The sequence below is a fragment of the Episyrphus balteatus genome, chromosome X (genome assembly GCF_945859705.1).
Source record: "Episyrphus balteatus chromosome X, idEpiBalt1.1, whole genome shotgun sequence".
NCBI classification, from domain to species: domain Eukaryota; kingdom Metazoa; phylum Arthropoda; class Insecta; order Diptera; family Syrphidae; genus Episyrphus; species Episyrphus balteatus.
In genome coordinates, this window is record NC_079138.1 from 2,535,609 (window position 1) to 2,561,176 (window position 25,568).

At 28.9% G+C, this 25,568-nt stretch overlaps 1 protein-coding gene across 4 annotated transcripts; it reads left to right on the forward strand.

Annotated features, from left to right (window-relative positions):
* Positions 1-1,790: 1,790 nt before the first annotated feature.
* LOC129920580 (uncharacterized) lies at positions 1,791-25,024 on the forward strand. Of its 4 annotated transcripts, none has more exons than XM_056001946.1 (10): positions 1,791-1,808; positions 7,035-7,235; positions 16,870-17,883; positions 17,942-18,542; positions 18,652-19,291; positions 19,348-19,601; positions 21,146-22,454; positions 22,746-23,338; positions 23,399-23,597; positions 24,838-25,023. In XM_056001946.1, the coding sequence occupies exons 2-10, from the start codon at positions 7,199-7,201 to the stop codon at positions 24,913-24,915; spliced, it is 4,725 nt and encodes a 1,574-aa protein (XP_055857921.1). In that variant the 5' UTR covers positions 1,791-1,808; positions 7,035-7,198; the 3' UTR covers positions 24,916-25,023. The 4 variants fall into 4 exon arrangements, with proteins under 4 accessions (XP_055857921.1, XP_055857922.1, XP_055857920.1 ...); XM_056001947.1 differs by lacking the exon at positions 1,791-1,808 and adding an exon at positions 1,828-1,846; XM_056001945.1 differs by lacking the exon at positions 1,791-1,808 and adding an exon at positions 6,445-6,680.
* Positions 25,025-25,568: the final 544 nt, after the last annotated feature.

Consider the following 25,568-nt stretch of genomic DNA (forward strand, 5'->3'; position numbering starts at 1 on the left):
TAAATCAAAAAATAAAATAAGATTTTATGAAACTTATCGGAGTTTTGGTTTAAAAATCTAAAAAACTTGTAAAAATCTCAAAAACTTTGCATGGTAAAAAATTTCAATTTACGGAAAAATCGATATCAAAACATCGTTTTTTTTTTGTTTTTTTTTCAATTTTTTTTTTTTTTTTGATTATTTTCTGAAATGAAAGTGTAGTTATTTACATAGCCTTAAATTAAAGGTTTTAATCTAAATCAACGACATCGTAATTTTTGTCAAAAATTGAAAAATAGGCTTATTTTCAAATTAAACTTGTCAAAAATATTAAAATTAATATTTTGCTAAAAGAAGCATTAAAAATAAGTTTTGTTAAAATCCTACCATTTTTTTTTGCATTTTTCTCAATATTTTTGAGAATATACAGGATGTCCCAAAATTTAACGTCGAAACAAAAACGGTATAGATAGGAAAGGTGGTGACACTTATCAGAAAAATAATTTTTTAAAATCCTAGCCATATATTTTGTTAGTTATGGGCTTTCGAAAAAAAAAATCGAAAAAAGGTCACCCTGTGGCAGTCTTTAAAATGCCGTGACTACAAATCTTAAGTTTTCTCAATTTATTCTTTTGCTATTTTACCCACCCCACTGTTTCGCACATATGTACCATTTATCCTAAATTTTCCCTCATCCCTTATGCTGCTAGAAATTTTCAACCGACTTCCAAATTTTTTAATTTTATGTTTCTTTACCTCATAACTTTTGACTGGGTGAACCAATTTTGATAATTTTTATATTCCATAGTTGGTGTCCGCAGTTAGATCCCATTTCAAGTTCGTCTTGTTCTAATTATAGAATCCATGAGAAAATCATAAAATCACGTTTCGATCCATACAATTCGGTTTTGTTTTTTTTTTTTTTTGAAAAAGAAGAGTATTTCAAACTTTACCCTGTGAAAACTGGATCAGATCAAAATAGTTGCCTACGCATTCAAAATTGAATTGAAAATCTATTTTTTTTAAAATTTTCGAGAAACAATCAAAAAGTATAAAAAAGGGTACGCATACGCCATACACTTTTTTTTTCATATAATTGTAAAATGTTTTCTCCAAGTGTTTAAAAGATCAAAATACGTGTAATTTATCATTGCAATTTGTATTAAACAGCCAATTTGTCTCATTAAACAGATTTTTCTTTGATTTTAACACAATACTGTTCATTAAATTATGATAAAGTAGGAAGATGAAATAAAATTTAAAATTCGTCTCTCAACCCATTTTCCACATTGCAACATGTTTTAAGTCAATAAATGCGCATTGTCTTATCGATTTCACTGTCACAATTTTTTTTTGTACAGCGCCATCTAGATATCAAACATTGAACTTAATCAAAAACTCACACCAAAGCTAAATTAGTACTAAAACTTTATTCCAATTTTTGAACCTCTGCTGTAATAATGGAAATAAATCAGCCGTGTTTACACGAGATATAAATACCATAAAATAAATATATGGAATGTGGATGGATTTTCTATTTTCTAGACTGACATAAATGCAAGTCTTTCACAAATTTTATAATCATTACTGGATGTAAAAATAAAATATTAGGTAATATATGTATGTTTTCAAAATATTAATACAGACAAATTAACAATCCTTTTACCTAAAGCAAAGTATTGAAGAACAAAAAAAAAAACACCCTTTTACTTTAAATATCTGATTAGTCCAACTTTAAGTCAGAGGTTTGTTGTGTTTGGTATATTCGTTCTTCATCACGTTACTAGACTTACTTTAATTTCATGCTCATGGACTCCAATATAAAATAGGTAGGTTTCCAGTTGTTGTTGGGACTCAATCACTTTTGGTACGAGTTTTTTTTTTTTTTTTGCTTATTTCTGTGTTCTGTTGCTCGTTGGTTATTTATCGTCGTCAGTGTTTTTTTGCGCCTTTTGCCCCTTCTCTTTCTTGTTTTTAATTTTTCCTTGGAAATCGTACTGGAAATTAAAATACTTATATACATTACAATACAATTGATAGCTTCTTGATAAAAATTTACAAAAAAAAAAAAAACTTAAAACGGAAGCAATTAAAATTAAATCCATGTAAAATTAACAAAATTTATATGACAAGATCATTGTATCATAAACTTTTTTTGTCATCTTTCATTCTACAATTTTTAACAGGTTATCACAGAATAAAATAACATAGAAGTGGAGTTTCGTTCTCTTTACATTGCAAAACAAATAATAAAAGTGCGTGCGCATTTACTTAGTCCCTTTTTATAATAAATAAGATATGTATCAAAGAGAAATCTTGTAATTTGAATTTTGTATAGCGTAAATTTAATCCAATATCCGCATTGTTGATTTGAAAAGTCTCTTCAATGCATTGCCATGCCGACATAATTTATAGGAACGAAAAAAAATAAGAGAACATGAATTACAACTGAAAGACTTAGCTTATAATGGAGCTTCTCCCCATAAAAAATTGGAAACACGAAAAGACAGTGGTTCTGTGATGGAAATAAATTTAAAAAAATCAAATTTGTAGTTTAAGTTGTCTTATTTTTTATCTGTTTTGATCAAATTTGTGGGCGAAAATACTTTTTGATGTCTAATTGAGTCTTTAATTTTAAAAAGGAGTTAAGTCCATTTTAAAAATTATTTTTAGGTGTATTAAAAAAATTAAAATAACTGAGTTTGTGCAGAATATTCACCAAACTGTTTTTGACGTATTGCGAATTCTTACAACCAACTCTCATTTTGCAAAAATCATTTTTTTTTTTAATGATCTTTATAAAATAAATTCTATCCAGTTTTTTGTTTCGCTTGACTTATCTGCTTTCGAAATGATGATTTGAATAATATTTATATATTTATGACAGTTTATAAACAAAAACATCAAAAAAATAAACAAATGCGTTACTTTACTACAATGTAACGCTCTGTAATAAAGCAAATTTAAACTAAAAGTAAAAACGTATGTCTCCTGTAAATAATAATGTTTAGGCAAAACAACAATCTCTAATTAAGTAAAATTGCAGAGAAATTGATTTCAATTAAAATATTATTATTTATATTATTGTGTTACTAAAAATTTAATTAAAAACTTCAATTCTTCAAAAAAAAAAAAAAAAAAAACAGAGGAAAATAGCAAACAATTAATTCAAATTACAGTGAGAAGGTAAAACTTAAATCGGGACACATGAAGCTTAGAAATATTTAAGTAATCAGAAGCCCAAATATAGTCACAAATGCTATATAAAATTGGTAACGCAGTAGTAATCTTAGTACCAGAGTATTATCTTGCCAACAAATTAAATTTGTAATAATAGATAGAAAAACAAAATAGAAAAGATTCCACTGCTTACCAAATTATTCTTTATTTTTATGCAATAACGAAGTTGTAAAAAATCTTATTATATTATATGAACTTCACGTGACTGTAAAATTGTTAGCATAAAAACTCTTTATAAATTTCGTCTATCCTTTCTCACACATGCGGCAACTCAGTGGTAACGCAATAACAACTCTTACCTCTTTCCGTGAATTTGAATTTATTAAATTATCTAGCTTATTCCTTCTGACCAATGCATGGCTATCATGAAAATTTACAACAAGTCAAACAAAATGAGGTAAATTAAATTAAACTACAGTAACTTTAAGTTAAAAAAAAATCACATGGTAACGCAAGGTAGCTAAGATTTTATTTCTTGTGGTTTGTGGAATAGGAACTTAGTGGGATTGGAATGAAGTTGAAAACTCATTATTTTGGCAACAGTTTTCAAGTTTATTTCATGAGACTGATGCTCTGGGACAACAATATAACTGCGTTACCAAGTTAAATTACAATTACACTATTACCGTCATGGCCAATATAATAATTAATGAATAACTCAATCAAAATTATTTTTTTTAATACCTAAGAATGTAATGTTCCATTTTTATAACTTTTCCACTAATTTAAAAAAAAAACACATTTTATGGATTAAAAAATAAAATTTTCGAAAAGGGAAAATAAAATTTTTTAATCACTTAAAATTATGGTAGTATTTTATTTATTTTTCTTCTTTTTACCCTTAAATTTTAGTTATCTATTTACGGGACACCCTGTACCTATATTCATAAAAATATTCAAGACGAGCTTAAGACTGAAATACACACATACGCACATTTATTTGAATGGTCAGTAAAAATTTAAGAGATCTCAAAACGAAATTATGTTAAAATTATCTATACAATCGACCATCGCAAATTACAATGGTTTAAAGAGTACAATTTCAAACTATCTTTATTTCCTAAATTCTCGAATAAAGCATCACTTTAGTCGTAAATACACCATTTCGACACCACTCGCAAGTTAAAATCAACTTTCAAGTCTCTATAAAGTTTCCGGAAACAAGAAAATTTGCCAAGAAATTTCCACTAACTGAAAAAAAAAAATCAACAAAAACAAAGTGATCACTTAACGCCAAACAACAAATATAAATGCAATTCTAAAGAATATCTATATATATTTGTACCTACACGCTTACATATTGTTGTGTCAATCTATCTTCTGTTTTGTCTATTTTTTTTTTTTTTTTTTTTTAATGTGTATCTTTTTTGCCTCAGTGCGTTTATGATGTGTTTATTCAATTCAATTGAAAAGTAAGCGTACTTTTGCATGACAAAACTTATTTTGTTGTGTATATTTGGTCACACACAGTGTCTGCTCTCTTTCAACTTTACCTAATATGTATAGATACGTTGGGGCTGATTTTGAACCAAATTTGAAATCATAGAAAAGATTATGATAGAAAATAATTTTTTAAGTGGGTCCAGAACCCACTGGTAACTGTACTGGTAACGCATTTGTTTTTCATACAAAATATTTTTTTTCATAGACCATCAACTAGTTGTTTTTAACTATATTCAAACCACTATAAATTTATATTTTACATAATATTTCAATACTTAAAAATATTTTACATTGCGTCCTCAGCTAGGAATAAAATCTAAGCTAACCTGCGTTACCAAATGAAAGCAAACTTAAAGTTACTGTAACTTAATTGAATGTACCTCATTTAATTCAAATTGTTGTTATAGCTTCAAATTTACTGAAAAAAGTGCGAGTGTTTATTGCGTTACGATTGAGTTACCACATTTGTGAGATAAGTATAGGCGAAATTTGTATTATTTTTATTCTTATACAGAGTTTTTATGCTAATGATATTGACAGTGACAAAAATTTGTTCATCAATTAAGTTCATATTTGCAATACAATAGGTTTGTAGTTAAGATAATGCACTCTAGTACTAAGATTAAAACTGCGTTACTTTATGTCAACTGCGTTACTTAATGACAACTTTCTGACTGTATTTGGGCTTCTTATTCTTATTACATTAAAATATCTTTGTATTATACGAGTACTTACCGATTTTATTTGTAGCTTCTAACTGCAATATGAACTAATTTTTGGCTGTTTTTTTTTTCATCCGATTTTTCAAAATTCAAAGATTGTAGGTTAGTTTTTGAATAATAAGAATTGTTTTTTTGAATTATTTTCTACTATTTTATCATTGTTATTGTTGTTGTTTTATTTTGCCTCCAATTAATACGTTGTTACTGTAGTTAAAAATAGTAATATTAAAAAGCGTTACTTTGTTGTAAAGTAACGCATTTGTTTAGTTTTTCGATCGCTTTGTTATAAATTGTAAATAAATATAGAAATATTATTCAAAACATTGCTGCAAAATAAAGTTTTACCATTTTAACAAAATAATACAAATTTCAACATTTTTTCCCCCCAAAAACGTCAAAAAGTATTACTGCCTTTTTGGATTTTATATCTTATTTTAATTCTTTTGGGGAAATGATTTCGTGAAATATTATGTACAAGGCAACTATACATTTAAAAAAAACACGAATAAAAGCTTGTTGAAAATTTTTGGTTGAAGCGATTTTATGTTGCGTAACATACCCATTAACAAGCTAACGAGCAAGGTGCTTCTAACGATACCACATTTGTCTAGTTCTACCTATTAATTTAAAAGTTATGATGTCACAGATGAACATACTTTGCAGTAGTAGACAAATTCAAGTAAAAAATTCTAAATTAATACAAAAAGTTCCACATCTTGTCCCACTGTAAATTATACCCAATGGAGATATCCGATGATCTTCGTGTTTGTTGTTTTTTTTTTTTTTTTGTACTAAGCCTTACTTGAATTAACCAAAATAAACTTGCACCACGAAACAAATATACAGCATCAGTTGTAGGTATTACTCTCATATAAAAAAGAAGATAAACACACAAAATGACAGTCAGCACACTCAGATAATAAAAAAAAAAATCTCATATTTAAATTTTTTGTTCTCCATTTTTTTTTTTTTTTTTTTTGTATCTTAAATTGAGAAACAAAAACACAGATTTATTTTGTTGTTGATTTTGATGCGGTTTATCTCTCTCACTTTTTAGCGGATACAAAAATATTTATCATTTGTTTTAATAGGATTTTCGTGGTATTAGATTTATTGTAAATGTCATAGCCATACATCTTGCTCTGTATCCAAATTTGATGTTTCTGTGTCCACTTGTATAATTTTTTTTTTTTTTTATTTTTGCTTTTTTAGCGAATAAACGTGTTTTTGTTTTGTCTGTACGTTTTCTCTTTCTTCTATCAAACCAGGTCTTGGAAATTTATAAAATTTGTAGAGGTATCTTTATCTCGGACAGCCAATACAAAAAAAAAAAAATAATAATAATCCGTAGTTGGTATTAATTCGAATAATAAAACAAGTGTTTTTTGAAATATTTAATAAAATTTAATTTTTCTTTAATTTTTATTTTGTGAAAAATTCTGGTTTAAGCTTCAATTGAAGAAAAGATTCCAATATTAGTATCTGCTACTTTCGATTAAGATTTTTTGTTATTGTTGTTGTTGTCACAGTTTGGCGAAGGTTTAACTACTCTTCGTGAAACGTGTTTTGTAAAAAAAAAAAAAAATAATAAATAAATTCTAAAGAATTTAAACCTTCAATTTTGTGACTTTTTTTTTCCCGGATAAAAAGTGACAAAGTGCGAGTGTTGTGATGTGATAAGAATGATAGCTTAAACATTTTTTAAATCAACAATTTTCACATCGAATCAAATTTGTATATGCAATTTTTTTTTTACAACGGAGATCATTAAGGATGTGCTTTTTCGATGGAACCAATAGGAATTTTGTAAGGATATGGATTTCCTAACTGATCCGATTTTTACGGATTTTGGTAAGTGTCTTTTTTTTCTTTTTTTTTTGTATATGAAAAATTAAAAAAAATTGATTAGGTACCTTAACTCTTAAATATTTATTTTGAAAACAAGTTCTTGAAGATTTCTTGTTCTGAGAGTTCTTAGTAACCAAGAAGAAAATTCTAATTAAATATCTAACTGTTGTTAGTGTTCTGGGGAATACATTCATTCAAACCGACGACGACGCGTTACAACCCTAAGACAGAAGATAAGACTTGACACATTTATCTATCATAATCTTGTTGAAATGATGTTACTAAATAAATTATTGTGTAAGTTCAAAATTCTACTCTAGGACAATATTTTTTTTGTTCATCTTTTGTCCAAACTTTTCAGAAGATCTCTAAACTACACTGCAATTAATGCATTAATACGTCGAATTTAATGTGTAATTTTACGCCCATCGAAATGATGAAGGCTTTAGATTAGGTACCTTCAGTGAGGCGTATTTGGATTTCGAAAATTATTAATCTAAATTTGTTCAATATACCGAATTTTAACACAATTAATCAGTAAAAGCTACGACTTTGAATATTAAATATTTATTGTATTAATGTGAAAAACATGTTTTGGATTCCACGTACTTGCTATTGTAGTTAAAACTTTCTATATATTTTTTTTTAACTATTTTATTGAATTTAATTTAACCAACTTTTTGATATTCAATATTTTTTTTTATTAAAAAAAACAAGGGTTTAAGTTAATTTAAACGATGTTTTCCTTGTTCAAGTAATTTCTTTCTTTTTTTCTCTAAAACTTTAAAATGTAAGAAAACACAACTGAAAGTAATTATTGAACATGAAAATAATAATGGTGATATTATTGTCTCTATTTTATGTGTTTCTCAAACTAAACTCAAATTTTTCAGTAATTCTCAGGGGCGTACATCCCATTGGGGTAGATGGTGCAGTGTACCGGGGCCCCCGATGGATGACAGGGCCCCAAGGGAGATATTGCGAGGAAGACACTTCTTGTTGGTGTTAACAAAATAAAGAAGCAAAAAGATCTTATGTTCACTCAGGTTCCTTATTTTTACCCAAGACACTTATCTAAAGGACAAGAAACATAAAACAAAAGTGGGGCCTTTTTTGGCTAACAACACAATATTGTCCGCCCTTACCTTTATTGGGTCTTAACAAAAAAAAAAAAAAAAAAATCATTTGAGGATGTTTCAAAAACACGCAAGGGCCCCGAATGGAGACAATGCAGAAAATTTCCATCTCTACTCTTATTAGGGTGGGTCAAAAAAAATCGATAATTCGTTTTTTTGATTTGGTACCTCGAAAACTCGATTGCTAGACACCTCTAGAATATACTCACCAAATATGAGCTCTTTATCTTAATGGGAAAGTCCTCCGCTTTTCAATTTTACATTTTTACATCAAGCTTCTACTAAAAGAAAAATATATTTTTTTTATTAATTGAATTTTTAGCCAATTTTTTTTTACATATTCTTGTAGAAAATTGAACGCTCTATAAAAAAAGTTAAATACACTTTTTTGAATTATCTAACCGTTTAGTAGATATTTGAGGTCCAAAAATCGAGAAAATCTTTAAAAATTCGTTTTTTTGTTCTTAATTTTGTAACAAATTGAAAAATTATAATAATCAAACGCGCATGACATATTCTTGTAGGAAACAGATTGCTCCACAAAAAAGGTCCTATTAACTTTTTTTATTTATCTAACCATTTGAAAGATATTCGAGGTCAAAGTTAAACAAAAATATAAAAACTTTTTTTACATTTCAAAATTTTTTAATTAACTGAAAAGTCATTTTATTATTAAATTAGTAAGATGGATTATTGTAGGGGCTTAAATGTTCTACAAAAAAGTATTTGGCCTTGCTTTAACCGTTTAAAAGATATTCGCAGTGTAATGCATAATGAATTGGGAGCCAGTCACAAAAGTTTTGTATGCTTTTTTTACAGAGAAAATTTTTTTCTCAACTTATTAATTTTTGACCCTTCAACAATAAGCATTTTTAATACATAAATAAAAGTAACCAATTTTTGTTGTTTACAGCATAAAATGTTTCCTCAGTAAAATACTGAGTACCAATAAAAAAAAAAAACAAAATATTACCTCAGGGTAAAAAAAAAAAATAAATTGCTTTTTTGAAAGAAAAAATATAGGTTTAGGTATATTATCTTAGAGCCTCAAAAAATATTACTTGAATAATCCTAGCAACCAACAAATGATGCATCAGGGCCTTTAAAAAAAAAAAGTAGGGCGTACACGTACTTTTTTTTATATGTTCTCATTTTCTATATCAAAGGGGTCCCAAATTTTGTGTTTCCCCGGACACTTCTGGTATTTCAAAATTTTAAAATTAGAGCAATTTACTCAAAAGAGACCGGTAAACTGCATTTTAAATTTTTTAAAAAAAGTCAAATAATAAAAATGATTTTTAAGATTTCACTTCAACCACGTGTGAATTGCACACATGATTTTTTTGTTTTTTTTTTTTTCATTTTGAAGAATCACCCTTACAAAATAATGAAGGAATGGCCACCTTACATTCTTAACCAGTGGTAAGGCCATACCGCTGTTAATTTTCTGTTTGATCAATAGCATTTTTTTTTTTTTTAATTCTTCTTGTGTATATAAATTTGATGTTGCTTGTTGTTGTTGTTGTTTTTTTTTTCTTCAGGACATTTATAGTCCTTAAAAAACTAACTCTCTGTTGTGTATTGTTTTTTACCAATGCGACTTGTGTTTCTCCTTAATTTTTTGTATTTCTCTTCTTTTTTTTTTTGTCTACAAGGAGACCAACATACAATCAAATAAGAAAAAAAAAAAATGTTTATCTTTAATGCCCCCCGGAAAAATACACAGTCTATTTTTATTTTGTAACTAAGGTCTGGAAAATAGTTAAAGCTTCATGCATTCATTCCTTAAAATTTTCTCAGGTGAAAAGTGGTGATAAAAAATAAAAGATTGACAAAAAATTAAGCCTGATTTTTTTTTTTTTTTAAATAATTCCTTAAGAAATTATTTACTAAGTGCTTGAGACAAGTTAAGTGAATTTTCCACTTTGATGATCATCATAATCATTATCATAGACAAAAAAAAACCGAATAAAATAAACTGTGATTATTAAAAAAAAAAATAAAAAAATAGTGTTGAGAGGCAATAATGAATTTTTTGAAATTGATCTCTTTCTCCCCCTGAAAACAAACCAAAAAAAAAAAAAAAATGGTTAAAGATGCGCATAATGCACACAAATCATGCCATTGAAATTGTTGCACGAAATTCAAAACTTATACCGCATCATCATGCATTAGTGAAAGAAAATTTGAAAATTTAACAACAAATATAACTGTTAAGTCAGTGTTCGGTGTGGTTATGGTTTTAAAATATTGACAAATTTATAAAAAAAAATCAAAAAATCTCTTAATTGTGAAAAGTTAACAAATAAAAAAAAAACATGAAAAATTAAACCAAAACAATTAATTTGTTAAGTGTTAATATTTGTGATCTTTGTTGATGAAGGAATTTAAAATGAATAAACTATGTCTGACATGTTTTTTTAACTAAAAGCAACAAATCAATAAATCGGAGATTCAATTTGATCCCAGATCATTATGGAATATGCACGGACAATAAATGGTAATTAAATTTGATGGAAAAGCCGGTGAAATTTCAAAATCGTTTGGTTTTGTGCAAAATTTATTTAATTTTCGAAACAGTAACTACTCCTTTACGTAATTAAATTTGGAACAAAAATTAACGGTATACCTGCCATATAACTTAAATGCAAAAAAAAAAAAAAAACAGTCTTCTCAAAAACGCGAACGATATTGATTACAATTTTTATGATAAATGTCTCAAACGGAAATATTTATGAAAAAAGCGTTTTTAGTAACCATTATATTGAAAATTCAATACAATTTTCAAAAACACAAATCCAAAAAAATAAACAAATAAAAACTTATTTGATTCATCATAAATAGAACAACAAAACTGTTTATAAAAAAAAAAAATTTCAAAACTCAAAATGTAGCTTAAAACGGTCTCCGAATTCTAAAAAACGGGGAAAAAATCTTGTACTTTGAGATTCAGTCCATTAAATCTACACCCAATTTAGTGCTTGAGCAAAATAAAATAATATTTTTTCAAAAAGAACAAGTAGTCCACTGTTAAAAAACACTGGTCTGCAAGGAAATCCTCCTTTAAATAAAACTATACTTTTCTAAAGGATTTTTGTATGCTGATTCCGAATCCGAAGTCAGAATTGACCTAGCACGACACGTTTTTAAAATATTCCCGTTAGAAAATCTCAAAAACACATTTTTTGCTGTTTTCGAAGAAATATTTTTGCATAATGTAATCTTTTTCAATTGAAATTGATACGGTTTATGAAAGAACTTTTATTTTGTTCTTTCAAATTCAATTTCAATCTTCTCAATATCTCTTTTCTTCTCCGAGATATCTTAATTTAAGTAAGTTTAGAAGGTTTGGCATATCTTACCATAAAGAAACTGATCTCTAAAAATTAATATATCTTCCTCCCTAGAACAAAAGTATACTTTTCTAATGGACTTTAGTGTGCTGATTTTGAATCCGAGCTCAAAAAATTTCAGCCAGCTCTGGTTTTTGAGATATAGTAGTTTTTTTGAGATGTTTTAATAAAAAAACTTGATTTTGTGATACTTTAATGCGAATATCTTAAAATCCTGACGTGATAGATTTTTTTTGACTTCGGATTCTAACTCAGCATATCAAAAACTATAAGAAAAGTGTACTATTGTTTCTAGGAGAAACAAATCTGAAGCTTTACAAGGCAGTTTATCGAAATAGAAAAATAGTATATAAAATTACAAAACACGTAAAAATTTTGTTTAATGTTTTTTTATTTTGGTTTTCTTTACATATTTGACTTTTTAAATATAATGAGCATTGATATTTTACATTTTCCTTAATTAAAGTGCTTTTGTTCATGTAGGATTTACTAAAAAGTGAAGGATTTCGAAATGTCTGCTTTTATTGTCAATTAGTATTTTAAAAAATGAGTAAACATGAATGTAAAAGAATATATTTGGTGTCAATCGATAGGTCATATTATGAAAAATAAGTCCTCCAAATTTGAGCTCAATGCGACAAATAGTTTTAATTATATACAAGTTGAAATGAATCTAAAAAAGGGATTTTTTAGAAACTACTCACATTTTTCAAAAATCATTTTTACAAAAATGGTACCTGATAAAATTTTTCTGATACCAGATTTATATTCAAGAATCTTTTATAATATCAAAAAATTATTTGAAGAAGAAAAAAAAAGTTAAATTTTGCAGACCAGTGAAATCTGAAATTGACCGAAAATTGACTGAGTAAAAAATCGTTGAAATGTGACAAAATTGAAAACGGTTTTTTGGCGATAACTTGAAATTTTGAGGGACTTTGAAAAATTTCAAGTATAAACGACCACAAGATAATCGTTTAACAGTTTGAGAATCTTCACAAATATGTATTTTAAATCATGCTTGATTCAATGTTTTCTAAGCTGTATTAATGATTCTTAGAAGTCGTATTAGTCTAGTTGAGTTAGTGTTTGCCTTTTACTCCGGTGGTCGAGGCACAAATCCCAAAATTGGAATTGTTTTTTTTTTTTTTTAATATCTGTATTTTTCGATGCAATGTATATTTTATGTTGTTTCAATCACAGATAACATTGCAAACGACAAACACAAAAAAAAATGGTTAAAATGTCTGCTAAGATAGAGTTAATCGACAATTTATTTTAACGAAATGATATTTTTTTAGTTTAGTTTAGTTTTAGTTTTTATATTTTTTTTAAATGAATTTGCCTTCCAATACAAATTTAAAAAAAAAAAATAATTTTATCATGAAATTCGTAGAGTTTCTTATAATTTTGACTATATGTATTTAGCCTTGAAATAGGTAATGAAATACCAAATAGGTTTATTAATTTGTTCGTGTTTATTCCACGAAATTTGCATAATCTAAATACAAATTAAAAAAATATCAAAAAAGATATTTTGCACTAAAAAAAGGTATAAATGAAAAAAAAAAATAGGTTAAAAACGGTCAAAAAATTTAGGGCAAACAAAATAGTTTTCCCCTTTCTTTGGTTAAAAATCATTTCAGATATTCATTTTCTTGCAAACGTACGTAAATCAATCTCGCCTATGATTACCATGAGATATTTTGCAAGCTTTGAAAAATTTCTAAAAATAAAAAAAAAACAGTAAAAAATTACAAAATAACTCAGTATTTAAAAGTTTTCAGAACTTTTGCAACTCTTTTTCTATTTTTCTTATAAATTTATCTATCGATTAAAGCAAAATAATATTGTTTTATTATGTCATTTTTTCCCTATTTACCCTATTAAACGATTGAATTTTTAAAATTATTTTCTCAGTGTTAACTTTCAGGATAAAACCTTTCAAATAAGCTTGTAGATTTTTGTATCTATAAAAATTTATGAATGAATCAGTTAAGATTGCGATGAAATTCCCATTTATACAACACAGACTCATATACAGACAATATAAATTTGTTTAATTTCCCCTCATTAATTTATTTGAGTCGCATATAAAAATTTCCAAACCTTAAAAATTTATTTCAAAAAATTTTTTAAATTATTTGAAAATATTGCATTTGTCCTTTTTAATTTCTTTCTACACGATTTTATTCTTGTACACCATCATTTTCCCATCATTAACAAAAGTAGAGAGGAGGGTGGTTTGGGTTTTATTTGTTTGATCAATAAAAATCATTTTAGGTATGGCATAACTTAAAACCCTTGTCAAGTAGTAACGAAATATTTAATTTCGTTTTTTTTTTTTTTTTTTTTGTAGGTATTGCTCTAAGCAAGACTAAAATATTTTATGTGCAACAAATAAGCACTTAAGCGTGTCAAATAGTCAAGAGTTGAATGTGCAATACGAAATAAAAAAAAAAAAAAACAAATTATGTATTGCACGTACTTACATGAAATTATTGGATAATTCACCCCCTCCCCTAACTAATATAATAGAAGAAGAAAAACAAGACAAGTGCATTTAATTTAAGAAGAATAAAAATAAGAAAATTTAAACACAACGTTAAGAGAGTTCAGTTACCTTTTTTATTATGATGAAGTTTTTTTTTTTTTTTAAGAAAAATAAATTAAAAAAAAAAATATAGGATTATTAGCATCTTTTCATCCGTGAGGAGGTGGATCATCCCCATAATTTGGCCATGATTTGGTCGAGTAATTTTATTTGCGTTTTTTTTTTAATTTTTTTGGTTTTTCTTGCAGAAGCTTTCTGCTAAATAAGATGGGGCTATTTTGTGTGAAAGTTACATAGATCTGTGATACAAGCCCTTTATTTAACAAATTTGAGCTTTTTGCTTTAACTTATGCACTATTATTTTTATGAGTTTCGCCGTCCGAATCAGGATTGTAAAAATATTAATTAAAAAAATTTATTTGAAATTTTAAAAAATACATAAAAAATTTGCATATAAAAAAATATTTATTGCAAATGAAAAAAACTTGCATTGAAAAAAAAAATGATTGCGAAAAATGTTTTGCATTAAAAAAGATTTAATGCAAATAAATAATTTTATGCATTGAAAAAACTATTCAATGTGAAATGTATGCATTAAATTTTTTGTGTGTTTAATATTCGTCGAATTTCTTACAATTTTGACATAAGGGTCAATATTATAGATGAAATACCTAACATAAGGCCGAATAGTCAAAATTGTAAGAAATTCGAAGAATAATAAAAAAAAAAATGTATAATGTACACATTTTGCATTAATTTTTTTTTTTTTTCAATGCTGAAAGTTTTTTATTTGCATTGTAATTTTTTTTTTTTTTTTTTTTCAATATGTTTAATGCAAGTTTTTATTTATTTCCACTTAATATATTTGTAATGGAAAACAATGAGTATGATTTTTTATAACCCTGGTTCGAATACAGTAGATATAGGTACCTAATTAGGTAGCAACATTAGAAATAGTAAATAAAAGACGACCTGTTAAGTATATCAAAAAATACATGCACTGTGGCAAATAATAAAGTCCTACTTTTGAAATAAAAAAAAAAAATATTTTTTTGGCGTAGAACCGTTTGACTCTCTCATTAACTACCGATATCAACGATCATTATGTACAAAAACGTTTTAGTAACCTTAATACAAAAAATAAAAAAAAAAAAATAAAATACACGACGTACCTACTTGCTCTTAGAATACAAATTACTAAAATATATATGACTTTTATAAAAAAAAATTGGTAAATGTATCTGAAAATAAAAAAAAAAAAAAACAAACAAAACACTAAATTCGTTCTTTATTTATTTTCAGAAAAAAAAAAATTTTTTTAAATCGTTAGAGCCGTTTTAAAAAAATTAATTTGATGTGTCATTTGGTGGCAATTATTATTCGATATCTTAAACAAAAATTTCAAAAAATTTCAATATTCCGTTTTCGAAAAAATCTATTTTTCAAAAAAAAAATCAATGTTTTTTTAAAAATCGAAAAATTATTTTTTCATAATTTTATGTTTGAAAAATATATATGTTTTTGCATAAAAAAAATCGTTAAAATTAAACCAATAATTTGGAAGATAGTCAGAAATAAAAAAAAACACGGTATAGTTACGGTGACCATATTTCTAGGAGCGAAACCCGGGACAAATACAAAATTCGTTGGAACATTGGTTTTTCAAAAAAAAAAAAAAAAAAATTTTCTAATTTTGAAATCAAGATTTCTTAAACGATTCTATAGGAGCATTTTCGTTGAAATTATTTAAATCGTTTACGAGGTAGTCAGAAATCAAGAAAATGGTTTTATAATGAGTACCTAACTAACTTCTAAAAAAAAAAAAATAACCCTTGTAATCAAAATTGTGAGAGCTGTTTTTTTTTAATATTTAAATTTTATTTTAAATTTTGTAATACTTAATTCAACTTTTAATATTTCCTAAGAGTTTTGAAATTTATTTGGTTTTTTTCCTCTTTCATTATTCGAAAAAAAAAATTTTTCTGGTGCAGTTTTTCAACCTGAACAAACACAACCTGGAACCAAATAGTTGACGAAAAAATTTAAAAAAACTAATGCTTTTACTCGAAAAATTTGAAAAACATTTATTTTCCAAGCACTGTTTTCTTGTTTTCCGTACAAAGCATTTGAAATGGTTTCTAAAATAAAAACCCGGGACAAGCTATAGCAATACGGGACAGTCTCGGGTAAACCGGGACGGTTAGTCACCGTAGGTGTACGTGTTTTGCAAATGTAATGTTTTTTTTTTTATAAAATAAATAATTTTTTTTAAACAAACACCCTCATTGTGAGTGTCGTTCAACATTCGATGCGATAAAAGTCGATCGAATTGATAAATATCTGTTTTGATATTGTGAGTTATGAACTTGATTTGAGTCGATAGCAAAATTGTAAACGAAAAAGATCAAACAATAAAACAAACAAATTCATTCACAATAGAATTTCAAAAAAAAAAAAAAAAACTGTATCTTTTTGAATTAGCTATAGCTTTTCAATGCAAAACTTTTGCCGCATTTCCTAATTTTTACCAAAATCAACCTATTTTACGCTAGAGATAATTATTTTTTTTTTTTTTTTTTTTTTCATTCTATCAGGTCGATCAGATTTTATAGGTGGAATTGATAATGAAGCACTTGACTTTGGCCATTTGGAGCAGTTTATTCATGTTGCAGCAACAACGGGTAGTGGCGGTGATGTATCACCATCAACTGTCGTCGACGTAAGCAGTTCGGTTGTTTCCACAATTTCAAATAACACCAGCAGAAACAGTCACAATAACAATAATGCCACTGTTCATTCAAACTTGCCAGAGAGTCCGCCGGATTCAGGCTCAGAACCACCATTCAGTCCAGCTGATTTACAAGGTCTCACTCTAACTTCAAGAGTAACTTCTAATTGCCAATCAGCGACAAATAATGATGGTTCTTCTTCTCTGATTGATTCTGAAAGTTCTTTGGGCCAGCAGCGTCAGCAGATAAATGTCAAACCACCACCTCCAGATCTCCATGCAACGTTGACACATCACTTAACGGGTAGCATTCATCAGCAACAACAACAACAACAACACCACACTCAGCTCCATCAGCAACAACACAATCATAACATTCATCAGCACCATCTTTATGTCGAGCATAATGATCAACACGCCCTGTTGCTTACACCTCCGACCGGCCACTTGCCTCAGCAACAACATATTCATCACAATGACCCAGCAACAACAACGACCACAACGCCATCTGCAGTTGTTACAGCTAATGGCATCTACACTTCAAACAATGTACACGATCATTCCAGAGAGCATCCGGACAGCTTGTTGGCTATTAACAGCCATCACCAACAGCCTGTTCCCCTTACGAGTAGCAACATCCATGTTGCTGGTATGAGTGAAATCATTGACATGGAACCTCAAGGCACTCCATACAGCCGGCAAATGATGACGCCACAGCATCAGCAACACGCCGCATCAATAATTCCATCCGACGTCTATATGGGAACTCCGGCTCCAATAATAGAATCAACAACATCAACAGTTCCGCCGCCTACGCGCAAGCGCAAACTTTCTCAGGTTGACTGTTGTGCTTCCATGATGACTATAAAACCGGAGCCAGGTACATTTATTAAATTATTTCATATTTCTTCAATACAAAACCAATTTTATTCTCTTAGGTGCAACATTAAGTCCAATGTGCCAGCAGAATCTCAATCCAACCTCACCAGTCTCCATTAATATGCAACAAGTTGGCGCTGGTGTAGGCCTTGGAAGTGGTTCACCGTCCTCATCTTCCCTCTCACCCACCAGCACCAGTCTCTCAATGTCCAACGACAACAACAGTCTTGATGGCGTCGGTGGCTCGGGAACTCCGAATGCAGCCAGTTTCGTTGGTTCAAATGCCACAGACTCTTCCAGTGAATCATCGCCAATGCAATGCATCCGTTTCAGTCCATTCCAACAGCACAATTGGCATACACTTTGCGATCAAAGCCTTCAGGAGCTCACGATGGCACATTATCGCGTCGATGCTGACAAAGGTTTTAATTTTTCAGTCTCCGATGACGCGTTTGTGTGTCAAAAGAAGAATCACTTTCAAATAACATGTCATGCTCGATTGCAAGGCGATGCTAAGTTCGTTCGAACGCCATCTGGTTTGGAAAAGATCAAGTCCTTCCATTTGCACTTTTATGGAGTGAAGCTGGAAGCTCCCAATCAGACCATACGCGTTGAACAGAGTCAATCGGATCGATCGAAAAAACCATTCTATCCAGTTCCGTAAGTTATAATATTTGGCCACTTGAACACCAAACTTTTCATAACATCTGACCAATTAAAGCTTTTAAAAATTCAGAACATTCGGTCCTAATTATTTTACTCTCCCCAGAATTGATCTGCAAAGCCATCTGGTGAGCAAAGTTACTGTTGGTCGACTGCACTTTTCCGAAACAACCAACAACAATATGCGAAAAAAAGGCCGTCCAAATCCCGAACAACGCTATTTCCAGCTGATCGTCGGTCTTCATGTCCACACCCATTCTGGTCACTTTCCTGTGGTAAGTCAAGGCAGCGAGCGAATAATTGTACGTGCCTCGAACCCGGGCCAGTTCGAAAGTGACGTTGAACTCTGTTGGCAGCGTGGCATCACCCCAGAATCTATATTCCATGCTGGTCGTGTTGGCATAAATACCGATCGACCAGACGAAAGTCTCGTCATTCATGGCAATCTAAAAGTTTCTGGCCATATTATTCAACCAAGTGATAGTCGAGCCAAGCAGGAAATCAGCGAACTCGACACCTCAGTGCAGCTAAGAAATTTGCAGAAAATTCGCATAGTTCGTTATCGCTACGAACCAGAATTCGCCTTGCATTCGGGCCTCAAGTCCGCAAAGGATAACGAAGAGATTATCGATACAGGTGTTATTGCTCAGGAGGTGCGAGAAGTTTTGCCGGATGCTGTGACAGAAGCCGGAAGTATTGTTCTTCCCAGTGGACAGGTTATTGAAAATTTTCTTCTTGTTAATAAGGTAACTTATTGTGAAATAGTCAAGTTTAGTTTAAATACAATAAAATTATTTGAAAGGATCGAATTCTAATGGAAAATATTGGGGCCGTTAAGGAGCTATGTAAAGTAACTGGATCTTTAGAGACTCGAATTGAGCAGCTGGAAAAGATCAATAATCGTTTGATGAGGATGCAAGAAATCGAAAGGAGCAAGAAAAAATGCAAGCATCTTTTAATGGACGATGATCAAATGATTGAAGGAGAAGACGAACTTTGTTCGAATCGAACAATTCAAATGATGATTATTATTTTAGTTATAATTATGGCAACATGGTAAGTATAAGGTCACGCAAGGCTTTTTGTTTTCGAAAAAGGGCCATATTACGGTTCGATATGATATTTGACAAATATCAACAAATTTAATGAATTGGTTTGATCGTAGTCAATTATCAATATTTTTGACGTGATAAAGTCTTGTAAATTGATGAACCCCGCAGGGTTTTAAAAAATCATTTTTTTTAATGCATTTGTTTTCAATTACAAATTTAAAAAAAAAAATATTTTTTGCAAAAAAAAAATTGCATTAAGAAACTATGTTTTTGCAACTGAAAAAAATTTGCATTAAAAAAAATTTTTAATTGCAACTGCATTTTTTAAAAAATAAAATTTTTAGTGCAGTTAAAAATTTTTCATAAAAAAATTCATTATTGAAAATAAAAAATTGTCTGCATTGAAAAAAAATTTCAATGCAAAATGTGTGCGTTAAATATTTTTTTTTTTTTTTGAATATTCGTCGAATTTCTTACAATTTTTTATGATCCTGAACTTTGCAAACAATTTGTCTGCTGAGGTTGGGACAGCCACCAAAGTCGCAAAACTGGTCTGATTTTGAAAATCATTTAGCGTTTATTTTATGAAAATGTGTCCATTATTACAGTGGTGTGGAAAGTCCAAAAAATTTTAAATTAATTTTTTGGTGTTTTTTGCGTTTTTTGGCCATAACTTTTTTGTTAAGACAAATAAAAAAAAACTAAAAACTATCTCCCCTAGATTTTTATTTAACGAAGCCAATGCCGTTCAATTTTTCAAAATCAGACGAGTTTTGAGACTTTGGTGGCTGTCCAAACCTCAGCAGACAAATTGTCTGCAAAGTTCAGAATCATAATTTTTTACTTTTTTTCGTTACATTTGGTTCAATATTATAGTTGAAAGCTAATGTACAGTCAAATAGCCTAAATTGAAAGAAATTCGACGAATATTAAAAAAAAAAATATTTAACGCACACATTTTTCATTGATTTTTTTTTTTCAATAAAAAAAATTTTTTTTTTATACAATTTTTTTTTTTTGCAACAAATATTTTTTTTTTAATTTCAATTGAATTTTTTTTTAATTGATATTCTTACAACCCTGACAGTGTGGTATTATTTGCTATTTCATCGTAAAAATATTAGTAGTATCAACAAATAATTTTTAATTTAAATAAAATTTGAAAAAAAAAACAATTTTTTGACAACCATTATACCAAATCTTTTAATGGTACTATATTAATAATAGTAGTTCTCAAATAGACACAATCCCGAAATTTTGAATCCAGTAAATCCAGAATCCCGAAAATCAAAAACCCAGAATTGCGCAAATTTTTCATTTCATATAATTTTTCGGGACCCCTTTCAGGATTTTGGGTTTTCGGATTTTCGAAACTCTGGGTTTTCAAGATTCTGCTTTTTTGGAATCCTGGGTTTTCGGAATTTTGGGTTTTCGATTTTCGGGATTATAACCCAACCCTTTTCAAATTCCAAAGTTTATCAAAAATATTGATAATTGACAACTACAACCAATTCAAAAACAAATTTTAATTTATCTCAATATTTTCAGCTTGGTAGCAGTTTCAACACTATATTTTGTTGAGCACAGCAAGCAACGTTATATGAAGCGATATGATCGCTACGATATAAGTCATCATCCATTTACTCACGATGCCCATGCAATACTCGTTAATAACAATAACAACAATAATCAAAGAAATCTCAACCACAATGGCTATCATACAAATAAAAATGGCAAACTAATTTTACATTCACATACACAACGTCCACCACCTGCAAGTAGTGTAACAGCAATGCCGCCCATTACACTTCCCCTACCAATTCATTCATCTCAGATACCACCCAATGTCCCGTTACTTGCCGCCGCCGCCACCGCCGCCCAATCACCAAGCATTCCAATTTCTGTGATACCTCCTGCACCGTATCCGTCCGCTAATACTGCAGCTGGATCTGGACCATCTGAAGGTGGTTTCCATGGCCCTTCGTACATCAATTCAGATAACTATGCTAACTTACCCAATGACGAGCTATTAACAGGAATTGACAAGCTAGCACTTCCTGTAGTTATAAGCAGCCATCTTAACAACAAAACGGCAAACAGTAAAAACAAATCAAAATGGCCGTCATCATCATCGTCGGCCGATGCTGTTGCAACTGTTATGCCACCTTTTACATTCTCCAACAATTTCAATGACCCTTCGTCATTATTGATTGATGACAATCTCAATGTTAGTGAATCATCATCGGAAAAAGTAGGCGATTCAATTCCTGTGAATCCGGATTTTGAAAATAATTCCATTGACGGAACGGATCAGAAAACTGACGCACGGGCAGCTGCTAATCAAAATCTGAAACTCGATCAAGCTATTGATCAGCAGCAGCATATTACCAACAATATTGGCGGTGGTAGTACAAATCGAAGTGATGGTCGTAACGAGAATAGTGTTCTGTTAGGGGCAGTAGCAGTTTCTGCTATTGGAGCTAAAAAAATTGATAGCAGTGCAGGAGATTCGTCTTCGTCATCGTCATCTTCGTCGTCTACATTGTCGTCATCGTCTTCGGCTTCGACGATTTTTGTCGTTTACAAAAATATACAAAACAAAAATATTAACGATACAGTTAGCAAGCAAGTGGTCAATTTTACCGTCGAGACTCCATCCATTACAAACAAAAGTCGAGGCATTGACACTGAAGACACAGACTTGCAAAATCTAGGTAATAACAATGATTCGACGGATGACCAGAGTTTTACTGAAACTGCTACAGCTCCAGTGACTGAAAAAAAGTTCGCTTTAGCACCAATTGGAATTCCCGATCATTGTGTCAAGATCAAACTGGAAGAGATTTCTAATTGTCAAGTATGTTGTTGTTCATTTGCAATTACTTTTTTTCAATTTTATAGGGCCAACATAGAGAATACGTCACGTGCGTTACGTCGAAGTTTTCAACTGACAGCCCGTTCTTATGAGAACCCACCCATAAATTACGGACTCGATGGATGCGTTTTATGGATCAGTTCTCATAAGAACGTGTGTATTTTATCAGGCTGTTAGTTAATAACTTCGACGTAACGCACGTGACGTATTTTATAGGTTTGGTCCCGTTAAAAGGTTTCGTTGATTGGAGTTAATATATTCTTTCACTTGCAGTCAGCTTGTTTCGAAGATTCCAATAGTCTATCGTCAACATCATCTCAGAATTCAGAAAGTGAAATACGTCGACGATACATTCAAAAACAAGACCCTGGCGATACGAAAACAGGATCAGGATCATCACCGCCTGGAGATTCATCGAAACCATTTCCCAAGTCATCGTCCCAATCACTAATGAATTCAGCTTCACCGCCAGATGCGTTACCACTAATTTCACCATCAAAACGAATTTCAACTGATGACATTGATCAAGATGATCAAGACCAGGAAGTCTCTCAACAACCACAAAACGATCGTGAAGATCACGAAGAGCAGCTTGCTTTAGCTTTCAAAGAAAGAAAACCAATTCACAAGGACTCTAAACGAAAAATTGATACAATCGAAGTACAATCGGTGGTGGTGAATGAACAACGAAGACTTTCCTCTACAACAGAGTGTTCGACTGTAACACCATGGTTGCAAGCAGACACATTTAATGTGTCCTTGGGTTGTGAGGAAATCTGTTTGAATGGCGGCAGTAGCTTGAATATAACTTATATGATACCATTGTCGAAATATTTAAAGGACACAAATGTCGAATTGCATTTTGTGTAAGATTTTTTTTTATTGAGCCAATATTTTTTTAGATATTTATTCAATTTTAATTGCAGGGCACCATTAAGTCTTCATTGGACTGTTTGTAATAATAAAGAAAAGACTAAACGTGATGGCGCTAATTTTATTAATCCCCTTAACAATGGCAAAGTATTTCAAAAAAGTCAAAATGTCTCAATATTTTATTTAACTATTCCGGGCCATGGGCATTTTGAGCGTTTAATTGAATTACGTGCAGCAATAGATTCGAATAAGGTGAGTTTAATTTTTGCAATTGCATACATTTTGGGTCGTTAGGGCCAAAATTTAGTTTCCAAAATTTAGAACTCCAAAATTCTCTATTTGAAAAATGCACGACTGAATAACACGAAATTTCGCATAACATTCAAGTTGTTGTACATTTTAAGACTTTTTATATACAAATTTGGTACAAAAAATTAAAATTCTAAATGAAAATGAGCTCCCATTTTGTTTAAAAAAAAAATTAATTTTTTAATTTATTAATTAAAAAAAAAAAAACTAATTTCCCGTTTTCGAAAATTTGGCATTTCAAAAAAAAAAAATTTTAATCCAAAATTTATTTTTTTTTTTTCAAAATTTTATTCTAGATTTATATTTAAACAGTAATGTAAGTTATTCAGAAAAAATCGTATAAATTAGGAGAAATTTAAATTAAAAAAAAAAAAAGTTTTATGTGGAGTCCGCTTGTGGTGGTCTTTTTTATCAGTGCATTTAACCAGAATTTTAAAAATTTTTAAAGATGGTCTTCTTGAAAAGCTTTTTTCTCATAAAGAACAAGTTTTAGGTAAATAAAATGGATAAATTGAAATAAATAAACTTCAAAAGACTTGTTTAACTAAAAAAGCTTTAACAAAGCTTTCGTAATGGGACATAAAGAACAGCAGAGGCTCAACCCTTATTATAGCTTTATTGAGCTTTTCAATATGAAAAAAAATTAAATCTCTTTCAATGTCGATGTTGTAAGACAGCTTTTATTTAACGACTTATTTTTGCAGATTCACAATTTCACATTAATTTTTTCGTTCATTGAGGAACCAACAAATAAGTTAAATGTAAATAAAATTAGTTCTTCAAAAGAAAAAAAAGACAGCAAGATGAACTTTTCAAAAAACAAAAAATTCAAAATCATTCAATATTTTTTTTTAAACTAATTGCCTAAGACAAAAATCTTAATATAAAGTTGGTATACCATTTTTTTAGTTAATATTTATTAACATCTTAAACAAAAATTTCAATAAAGAATTTCCCGTTTTTTTAATTTTGTTTTTCAAAAATAAAATCAATTTATTTTTAATCCATAAATTTATTATTTTTTATTTATTTATTTGTTTTTTTTCAAATTTTTAGTTTATAAAAATCGAATTTTAATTTTTTTTCCAAAAATTCTTATGTATACAAGAAATTTCAAAAATTTAGTACATTATTTTTTAGATTTTAATAAATTTATTATAAAATTTATTTGATTTCATTACAGAATTTATGTCGAGAGCAAGCAGATGAAACAAACGTTTTACTTCAGTACAATATTAGAATTGTAAGAGATTGTGATTAGTAAATTTTTATTTTAAAGAAAAACAAGCAAATGAAATAGCAAAAAAAAAAAACAATAAATTTTATAATGCAAAAAAATTATTCGTATATATTTTTTACCATATTGTTGACTAATTTTAAGCTAGTTTAATATCAATTCTAGTTTAAGAAAATATTAAAGTTGCAAACTTTTAAAAATCGATATTTTCTCTAAACCAGCTTTGATATAAAACTTGTTCAGAAGTTAATCAATAATTTGGATTTTTTTTTTTTTATTTCCAATTAAAATATTATCATTTTTTTTTTTTTTTTAATTTTTTTGTCGTTTAAGTTATACTGATATTACATTGTTTCTATGTTAGCAAAATATTTTGATTTGATAAAAAAGTATAAATTATATATATAAAAAAAAGAAGAAGTTAAATATTAAGTTACAATATTTTAATAGAAAGCAAATAAAATATTTTAATTAAATATGGCTTTTTCTGCAAAAAAAAATAATTACGTTTTATTTCGTCAAAAAATTATTTCATTAAGAATCTATTAAATTTTTTAAAAACAAAACTTAGAATATTATAATGTAAATCTTATTTATATACCGTTATATATATAGATGTAAAAAGAAAAAAAAAAAAACAACAATAAATTAAATAAAACAAACCCTTAATTTAAAAA